At 41.2% G+C, this 10764-nt stretch overlaps 1 protein-coding gene across 2 annotated transcripts in view; it reads right to left on the reverse strand.

The window, feature by feature from the left end:
* Window positions 1-10764, reverse strand: part of ext1b (exostosin glycosyltransferase 1b) — a 154464-nt gene that overhangs the window by 7197 nt on the left and 136503 nt on the right. For both annotated transcript variants that reach the window (XM_047384463.1, XM_047384464.1), the window contains 2 exons: window positions 3524-3613; window positions 221-381 (listed from right to left, as the gene is read on the reverse strand). In XM_047384463.1, coding sequence (XP_047240419.1) covers window positions 221-381; window positions 3524-3613 — 251 coding nt within the window. The remainder of the gene's footprint in view (window positions 1-220; window positions 382-3523; window positions 3614-10764) is intronic.

Here is a 10764-nt window from a genome sequence, read left to right on the forward strand (position 1 = left end):
GGAACTACAGAGGCCTGCGTTCAAGACAAATGGACTTTCAATATAAAACACGAGTGTCAAATCACTGGTTTCCTGAGGCTGCTCTCATCTGAACATCACATCTACGCTATGGACTACAGATCAGCGCTCCGTCAAAAGGGAGAGCAGAGCAGAACCGTGATCCCACAAGAACAGAGCAGAGAGGGAAGGAGCTGCTGGAAGATTAGGAGTGGTGCTGTACCTGTGGAACATGGCGGCGCCGGTCAGAACCATAGAGTAATCGTTGGTCCACTTGGAAGTGTAGCCCCAGCGCTCCTTGTTGCTGTCCCAGAAGTGGCTCCGGGCCGGATAACCCACGATCCGCTCCGGAAAACTCTGCCAGACGGTGAAAGCAAAGTCCACCTGGACAGACAAGCATGGACAAAACGTTAACCCAAAGGAAGCACGGTCCTCCTTGTGAACTTCAACGTCATGGCAAAATAATCCCAGAATATAGAAGTGTTTTACACATCTTAAGAGTAAGGCAGAACCAATTTCTAACTCACTGATCCAAAATGAGCAACCCATAGGTTAAGGTGAAGGTTAAAACTGAGCCCATGTCATGAATGAGGGGATCTGTTTGTGTGGTGTTCATGCACACTCTGGGGAGGGGGCACATTAATGAAAGAAAAACCCATTTTCACTTGCTTTAATCTTACATATTAAAAATGATCACCTGTACCTTCTCCATTTAGCCTTAATCAGTGTGTAGAGTTGTGCCTTCTTGCACGGTTCTGCATGCACCTTGTGTGAGGGAAGTCCAGTCCAGATCTCCGGTTGTAGAGATTGAACCGTTTATTTACCAGCTGTGTAAGAACGGCCAAAATATCAGTGCATAAATCTTTGGACCAAAGTACACCAAACTCGTGGTGCTTTTGAGTCCAAATTTCAAAGTTGGTTTTCTGACAGCGCAGAAATACAAACAACCTATTTATTTTATATTTAACAAGGTTCATTTTTCCCTCTTTGACTCTAGTCAAGTTACCAAGTTAGCTATTTAGGGTTGGAGATTTATTTCCAGTGTTTCTTCACAACAACTCATTCAGCCTCCAGAATTACTTAGATCATAGGTACATCTCTATAAATTAAATATGATTTAAAACTTAATGTCAGTAATTCCATTCAAAAAGTAAAACTTGCACATAATATATATTCATGACCCGCAAAGTGATACATTTTGATGATTATGGCTTAAAGCAAAATTAAACCTTGATTTCTGTTGGGAATAGCACCTAAAACCAATTAAAAATGTATTAATAATGCAGAAATATAATGCTATGACAATCTTATTGGCCTACAGAATCATGAAGACCGCTGACTTGTCCGGTAGACAGCGATTGACGTCCTCCACAGGGTCATTGAAAAAGCTGGCGATTATTCCGCGTGTTGTATTCTAACATATTATTGGAAAGTTGAATGGAAGGAAAACGTGTGTTAGACAAAGTATTATGTGCATATACTGCACAGTCCATGGACAATTTTCAACAGGCTGACATTTCTTTATTACAAATCACATTTTAATTGACATCAAATGATATTTTCTGGGAAGCTGAATTTTAACAAAACATTTTAGAAGATTTTATTTAGTGAAAAACTAATAAATGCGGCTAGTTCATGTTGGGGGATGCAAGTTTATTTCAGTTTTAACATTTTTGAGCTGGAGGTTGGATTCAAACAACACTGATGAATTGAACAGGTCTTGTTCATAATAACTGCAGCTCCCTGCATGGTAGGATTAACATCCATAGTATTGGTGCAGCTCAGCACTAAAAGCTGTCCTAGTGATTTCTTACAAACATGAACCTAATTAAAGTCATTACTAATAATGAACTCTCCCTGATAAAAGGTGGCATCAAAGGTTGTCTCCTAATGCTTTGAAATTCAACATTTCAGGCAACTCTGTCTTATCTGTTCACAGAATATTGCACAGAAACTAAATCCCATCTAAAGATGGGAATGAAAAGAGGCAGCCTGAAGGTTTAACAAAGAAAAGGAAAATGACCTCAAATGTTTATGTGGAAAAACGAGAAGCACCAGTGAAGCAGCTGCCTGCAGCAGATGATCACAGAAACATCGAAAGGCTCCTTAAAGGTGTGTTTAAGAAGCTCAATAATGGATTGACCACATTTTTTGGTTACATAGCCACAACCACCTATAGGTGTACACTTAAATAAAACCTGTCTGACAACATGAAGTAGGCCTAAAGATCTCAGAAAGCAACACATCAGCGACGACGTTATTGACAGTCATTTCTCAGTTTTTGGGGCGCCAGCGAAGCAAAGTAAAACCATTATCCACAACTGGAGAAAATATGCAGGAGTCAGACTACCAAAATTGCTCCAACAGCACATTGTTGACTCGTCCAGGAGTTCACAGAGTCAAAAACAACACCTGAGGCGCAGCAGGCCTTAGTTCAGGTCAGTGTTCAACAATAAGAAAGAGACTGGGCCAAAATAGTCAACTGCACTTGGGTTATGCAGCAGGACAATGATTTAAAATGGTCTCGCAACTCCACTTCTCAAGGAATCAAAAAATCCCAAAATGAAAGTTTGAGTGGCCTAGTCAAAGCCTAAGCTTGAATCCAACCGAGGTGCTGTGACACAATCCTCCAAAATCCTCTAATGTGGCTGAATTAAAACAATTCTGCAAAAATAACAGAAAATGGGCCAAAAACTCTCCACAGCAGAAGATTTATTTTCAATGATCACTACTGGCTTCCTAGCTGCCCAGGCTGGCCCAATCCGTTGTTGGGCTTACGGTGCAAATACTTTTTCACATAGGCCCATGTTTGTTTGATTTACTTTTCTCTCTTATTAAACTAAATCAGTGCTTATAACTGGAGTTACTGAGGTTATCTTTCTGAAATAAAAGCATAAATCCACCCTGTTCCTCCAACCATCACTGTCCTCATGTGAAATCCTGGAGTAAAGAGGAGGTTAAAAAGAAAGACTTTGTTTAGATGAAAGCCTAAAAGCGTCTCTGTAAGAAAAATGGATCGTTTTCCTCTCAGTTGACATTAAAACTGTGACTTTTAAACCCACAGAGAACAGTTTGTGCTCGGCTGTCTTCAATGGAGGACCACAGGTGGAATTAGTTTTGGGTGATGGGGTTCTCCCTGCAATCTTGATCCGCACCAACAGCCTTTTTATGAGATCTAATTCTATGCTCTTCAAAACAGCATATGGCTTCCCATAGTGCTGCGCCAGAACTCGGCCCTGGTAAAAAAAAAAAAAACCAAGCCCAGGAATGATCCCGACAGCATGTGGAACAACAACAAGCCCATATCACTGCTGGTCCCAATTAGGGGAGCGGACAGGCACAGATGGATTTGCAGATAAAAGAAGAGACAGTAACATGAGAAACGTAGGAATAAAGTTGGAAAAATGAAAAAAATCAGTGGAAAAACCAGAATAACGATTAAAAATGTAGAGATTTTAGTTTGTAGCCATATTTAATCTCCAGGCCAAACAGAAAGACAGCTCTGAGGTTCTACTGTACGAGTTACCTCTGTGGTGGACAACACTGTGTCTTCGTCCAGGCTGAGGACAGCATCGGTCACGATGGTCTCATAGGGCAGGAAGCGGCTGCTCATGACCTACGGGGGGAGAAACAGAACCCAGAGAGTCAAAAACAAGCCAGAACAGCTGCAGAACCGGGTTAATAAATGATTATTTGGCTACGTGGCAAACTGGCAAAAATTAAGGAGACTGAAAGAGCAAATGGAAACCAGAAGAGCAGATTTCAACTGTTAAATCCCTCCTTTCAGGTGCAACTCAACACATTACAGCATCATTAAGAAGATGAAGTCAGTAATTCAGTTCAAGGTGATTCATTTCACACCCAGGCGGTTCTCAGGAAATTAAAACATTACATAAAAACAATAAAAAACAATCACAGGGAAGTGTCACTGACACCTTCCACTGACTGCAAAACTAAGTGGAAGGAAAAAGTGTTTAAAATAAAATCAAATGTTTTGATTTCACAGGAAGGAAAAGAGTGAAGCAGAATAAGACGCACAAACAAAACAGGGATAATGGAGGTGTTATGAAGCACAACTTCACACATTCATTGTCCCCTGAACCAGAGACAAGACTAAATAACTGGGCTGGACGGAGGAGAAATAACTGGCTGTTGCTCAGAGGTCCAAAGTCCTGTTTCCAGATGGTACTATGTTTTGCTTTTCATTTAGAAATAAATATCTCAGAGTCTGGAGAAAGATAGACGCACAGAAGATGATGTGTGAAGCTTCCACAGCCATGTCTACTGGTTTTGGTCCACAGGATTTTACCAAGTCCAAAGTCAGTGTAGCCACCTACCAGGACATTTCAGAGCTCTTCATGCTTCCTTCTGAAGATGAGCTCTATGGAGATACTGGTTTCACTGCCAACAGTACCAACACCTGCTTAAATGAGCATAGTATCCCCAGCAACCGGGCCTGACCTGAACCTCATGGAGAATCTATGGAGTATGTGAAGAAGAAGATGAGAGACACCAGATCCAACAATGCAGACAACCTGAAGGTCGTTATTACAGCAACCTGGGCTTCCAGTTACACCTCAGCAGAACCACTGGCTGATCGCCTACATGCTACAAAGTAATATTCAGTAATTCATGCAAAAGGATCCCCAACCAAGTACTGAGTGTATATACGAGACGGTAACTGTATATGCTTTTCAGTAGGCTGAAATTTCTGTGTGGACGTTTCTCAAAGTGGTCTTCATCAACAGTTTTCTAGCTTTCCGTTTCATTTGTTCTGGTTTTTAGGTCATGATAGTTGTCATGGAGCTGAAAGCTGTTTGGGAGACGCCAAGAACTGGTATCAATGAGGCACCGGCGTAAACACAGCCCACTAACGAGAAATTAGTGACAGCGACAACTGTGGCTTCAATCTGAGTTCAGATGAGTTGGATTCAAGAGGAGGAGGATGATTGGACAATCATTGTCCCAGGGGGGCGGTAGCTTGAAGATCTAACAGACCGACACCCTATTAGTTCAAACCAGCCCAAGAAGGCAGCCAAGAACAAAGCCAATCGAGAACAAATATCTGGTAGCGGCAAAAGGCCAAAAAAAGACTGAAGAATTATTAATCAATACATAAAAATCCTGAGAAACATAAAGGGATTTATTACAGATTTCTGCATCTAAAAGCAACTCAACTCTTGTCCACATTCGTGTCTTTTATAACGAAGCCAGATGACCATTCACACTGGATTTGCCACAGTTAATGTTTCCATAGAAACCATTCAGGAGAGCATCTCTCCAATTATAAGTTATTGTATTTACATTGAGAGAAAAGGTTGCTTTTTATCAATGAGAGAACTTTGTGTTTATTCAAACGGACTCAGCTGGCAGTTTTTCCACTCATCTTCTGCTGCTTATTTGGGTCAGGTATCTGTAGCAGACAAACAAGACAGAGTGTCTTTCATTTAGCCTCTTCCTTCTAAGAGTGTGCATCGTTATAGCCGGAGAGGCAGCATGTTCTCCTTGTTGTCTCCTCCTGGAAGTATCAAAAATAAATCCAGAACAATGTTCATAAAGGATGCCGGTAGGTCCACATGCCGATACTTCTCTGCTGAGATCAGAAAACTGAAAAACTACTTTGATGTAAATCTGTGGGACAGAAGCAGTTTGCAGTCTTTGAGTTGCTTTTGAAGTTCTGTTTGTCATATTTGTGCAATACAGTGAAAACCAGGTTTTCACTGTATAAAAAGAACATTATTTTCCACCCTGTACTTCATAAGTGGGATCATGTTCTCAGGCTTGAAAGCTTCCAGATGTTACCATGGTCATCATGGCTAAACTCTTCAACTGTGGTTTCATCAGAGAACAGGACATGTCTCTAAAATGTAATGTCTTTGTCCCTGAATTCATCTGCAAGCTCTAATCTGGCTTTTGGAGTGATGGCGTCTTCCTCTCCGAGTGGCCTTTCAGTCTATGTTGCTATAGGACTCATTTACTAGCTTCAGCCAGCGTCTTCTCAAGCTCTTTTGCTCTGGGACACAGAACCCGTCTCCTTCCTGAACGGTCTAATGGCTGGACATTTCTAGGCTGTTTTTACTTGCATATAACTGTACGAACAGCTGAACATGGTATAATGTCATCTGGGGGAGGGGGGCAGCTCTGAGAAGAGCAGCGGCTCTTTTGCAACATAAGGGGCCGGCTGAGGTGGTCCAGGCATCTGAACAGGATGCCTCCTGAGAAACTTTCCATTGGAAAATTTTCCAGGCCAGACACAAAACTCACTGGAGAAACTACAAATAAATTCCTTGGGATACTCCAGAATGAGTTGGAGAGTGTTGATGATGAAAGGGATGACCTGTTGCCCCCCGTGACCTGATCTTGGATATGAGGAAGACAATGGATGGACCGATGCAATATTGGCCATCGTCTGCTCTGACCTTTCAACAACATTAATCAACATTATAAAAAAAAAATGAAATTTTACTTTGAATTAAAATGATTTTAGGAGAGGACTTAAATATCGAACCTGTAACTTTACATTTAATTCCAGAATTCCTGGGATGTTTCTCTACAGACTGATGTACATGTATAAATGCTCCCAGTGACCTAGGTCATGTATGCAAACTGTGCTGCAGGCTACTCATGGATGTAAAGAAAACAACCATAACCCAAGCTAAGGCCAGCAGACGCCTGTTAGATGGTTATCAGGCCCTGACAGAAATATGGCTGCTGCTAAGCTGACTCAGAAGCTGCTGAGATGGACGGGCATTATCCAGATTGTATTCAGACATATTGTCCTCTCCAGAAAACTCCCCAAGAACAGAACAAAAACAAAGACTAAAGTAGAACAACAAAAGTGGTGTTCAGGCAATGCAGAGCTGCAAGAATCCTAATATATAGGTAAGAAAATGATTTAATATTAGTCACAAATGGTTGGAATAGAAGTAGCAAATATAACTTAAAACATGAGGCCAACCATGCATGGATCCACCTGTTAACATCTACCTTCAATATGGACAGAAGAATTCACCCTGAGATGGATTCTGAAATAAATCCCTATAGCTTCCAATATCTAACGCATGCATTTTTAATGACACCTCACACATTCATAGGATGCAGGGGAGGCAACAGGCCACGACAACAACAAATACCAGCCCGGAAAGAGGGAAGAGAAAAGCAAATATCCTGCTCCTTCCTGCAGGGCGCGGCCTGTCGTTTTCAGCAGTGATATAGTGCTGAAACAAGTTTCCATTACTGCCGCAGGCGCTCCTTTTCTCTTTTAAATCAATAAAAACACAAACGGACCCAGACACGTGCTACAAGACTTGTGTTATACATGTGGCACAAATTTACTCTCCTCCTCCTCGCCTGTTGAAAACAGAGTATGTATATTTTACAGCAGATGAAGCCAGCCTGTATAATACATGACAGTCGCTCAATATTTACAGGAAGTAGAGAGAGTGATGGAGGCTGGCTGGAGTCTGCTGGGTGGAGGGAAAGAGCAACATCTTGAGGATATTTAGATGGAAACTATTTGGTTTATTGCAGTGATGAAAGGAGGAAAAAAATACAACAGATTCCTGATGGAGATGTGAACCGGATGTGTGCTCGAACTCCTACAGCTTCACACACAAACACATGGGTTTAATTTGTCTTTATACACACCCACATGCACACACCGATGGTTGCAACACGTTTCAAAGCTTTTCCAGAATTCTCAATCCATGTTTTATCCATTGTTCCATGCATTGAATTAAATTTAAGTTTAGATTTTTCCAAGGAAGTCACATTTGAAGAATGCAACCTGAAAAAGCTGCAGAAACTAAGGATGGATGGATAGATGGACGTATAGACGAATGGAGGGGTAGATGGAGGGAGATGTGACATGTCGAAATTGGGACAGAATCAGGTCTGGAGATGAAAGTGTTTTTCCATGCTCCGATATCATTTTCTTTACTCATCTGGACCTGAAAAACATTCAAATTCCACAGACTGTGAAAGAAGGCGTGCACGTAAACAGCTGATACATACAAACCCTCACACAGACAGCCTGTAAAGCCAATTATTTAGTTATTCATTCTAGGGTGAGGCCTTGTAAAATAAAACGCATTCAGGCGAATGCCGTCTGCACTGAAAAGCCATTACATTACCATCTCCCAGTGTTCACTGCTGACCCGTTTTCTCTATAAACACCTGTGATGGTCCGCCTGCTGCGCTCCAGGAGTGACCTCACCCTCAACAGGTCTTAATCACTGCTGCAGCAGAGGGCCGCAACCAACAGGCACACAACAATACGCTGTCTGCACCGTCACACAGCAGGAAGCCTGTTATCCTCTGCAGCTCAACATTACAAACCAACACAGCCCCATCAAACACTCAACCAACCTCAAGTCACGCCTGCAGCTTGTTTTACATTAAAAACATGAGGGATTCTCACTGACATTATAAAAACAACATTTTAAATTCAAAGAATCACCTTTTGGTAAAGGATTGTATTATTAATGTAGCCAAAGAATCACTTTCCTATGTCAACACATTGAGGACTAAAGATTTCTAGGTAGGGATGCATTAGTGGCTCGAAAGAATCTTGTCAATTTCTGCTGGACCGACAGTGGTCAAAAATGCAATTCTTAATATAAGGTGACAGAAAACAGATGAAGATTCATTCTTCAGTGGTAGAACAAGAATCTACTAAAATAAACCCAGATCTTCCACAGAAGTGGGTCTGACCTTTTGTCTTTATACTGCTTGTGTCACCGAAACACAGAGCTTTATTTGTTCTGTAACATCCTGCATGATAACTGAACATCTAACATGCTCAATGTTCCGCTTTGATTTAGACCAAAACGGGTTTTATTTTGCTTCCTGGTTCTGGTACCTACAAAAACATCCTGGTACAGTCTGAGGGAAAAACAGACTCAGGCTTGTTTTAGTTTAGTTTATTCAGATATTAATGACATACATACATTTATTGCACCAATGCACAAAATAACTTGTATAATCCCACCCCTTGATTTGTGTCCTCAAAACACAAATATCAGCTTCCTTCTAAAGCTGCACTAAAAATAATTATATTTTTTTGTGCTTATGAACCTCAGTTTGTTTTAATTCCTATGGCTGACATATTTTGCAAAAATCATTTCTTTGCACCTGTTTTTGAACTGGTGAATCGTTTCACAAGTTGTTCCATTTCTTTCCTCCACTAACAGCAACACAAAGGCTTTTTAATGTTGTACGAACATTTCTGATTTGAAAACAACACAATCCTCTTAGATCTCAGTCTTATAAAAGAATGGAACATATGTTACAGACAGCTGTAATAATCTGTATAATTATTTTAGCGTCAGTAGGAGTAATTCCTGCTGATTCTATGTTTGTGTGTAAATATTGTAATACTGTAGGTATTTTTACACAGGAGAGCCTCCATGCCACGCCTCATTCATGCAGTAATTCATGTAAAAGGAGCCCCAACCAAGTACTGAGTGCATATAAATGAACACACTTTTCAGAAGCCTGACTTAAAATATACCCTTCTGTATTGATCTTTTGTAATATTCTGGGTTAGGGGTTTTCATTGTCTGTAAGCCACAGACATTAAAATTACAAGAAATAAAGGCTTGAAATATTTCAGTCTGTGTTTAGTGAATCTATAAAAAACAAGTTTCCCTTTCTGAAATGAGCGGCATAAACTTTGAACTTTTTCACGACATCCTAATTTGCTGAGCTGTGCTTGTACGCAGTTTCTGATTTAATGGTTTAGTCAACATGAAGCTGTTGGAGAAACAAGAATCACTGATTTTAACTTCAGCTCGCTCTCACAGTACCTGGCAGGGTTTACGTAACCAGCCAGGCCGGTCAAGAGCGATGCCGCTCTCATCTTTCCCAGAACACTCCCGAGGCGGCAACATGGAGTGTTGCTCATTTTCCGACGTGCCGCAGCAGCAGACGTGTGTGAGCGACAGAAAAAGAGGGAAAATGAGTTTAATGGAAACATAAGGAGAGGTGCCCTCAGTCTCTCTTTATTTTGGTCATTACTCCTCTGACGTCCTGCAGGGAAGAGGAGAGGAAACCAAACAATCCCATCTCTCTGCTCCAGGTTTTCCTCTTGCTTTTCCACACAGACGAGGAGAACAAGAGACAAGGAGACAGGAAAGTGACAGCGAGACAAACAAGGAAGAGAGACAAAGACAGGATGAAAGGCTGGTGTTTGCAGCCCTCAGATGGTTCGTAATTCTAGAAGTGAGATGTATTAGCCTGGGGCTTCCTGATGCTCTCCAGGAATGTGAGTTCTTACAGCAGGAATCTGCCTGCAGCAACTCGGCCCCTTTTTCCTGGGAAGGACAGCAACGGAGGAGGACAGAGGAAGGAGAAGGGAGGCCCGACTAACCAGAGGGTGTAAAATACAACGAACGCTGCTGAGATTCTAAGATGACCTGATCCAACGTCACCAAGAAATACAGAAACAAAAACATCTCCACATTTTAACAGAGGGGCAGCTGGGGGGGTCGTTTGTTTGGTCGATCAGGGTTTCTGAACGTTTCAGGGAGACTATTTAAAATCAATATTATTTACATTTAAGACCTACATGAACTATTAAAAAGTTACGTTAATTTAATAGCTGAGTTGAGTTAGTTTCGTACACACAAAAATGGCCAAATTTACCAATTTCAACTTCTGAGTCTTTTTAAGATTTAAAGTAATAAATAAATAAATTTAACACTCAGACTTTAAATGTGAAACCTGCAAAAACTAGACAGTTTCACGGATGGACGGACGGACGGACGG

Source organism: Girardinichthys multiradiatus, chromosome 13, assembly GCF_021462225.1.
Source record: "Girardinichthys multiradiatus isolate DD_20200921_A chromosome 13, DD_fGirMul_XY1, whole genome shotgun sequence".
NCBI classification, from domain to species: Eukaryota; Metazoa; Chordata; class Actinopteri; order Cyprinodontiformes; family Goodeidae; genus Girardinichthys; species Girardinichthys multiradiatus.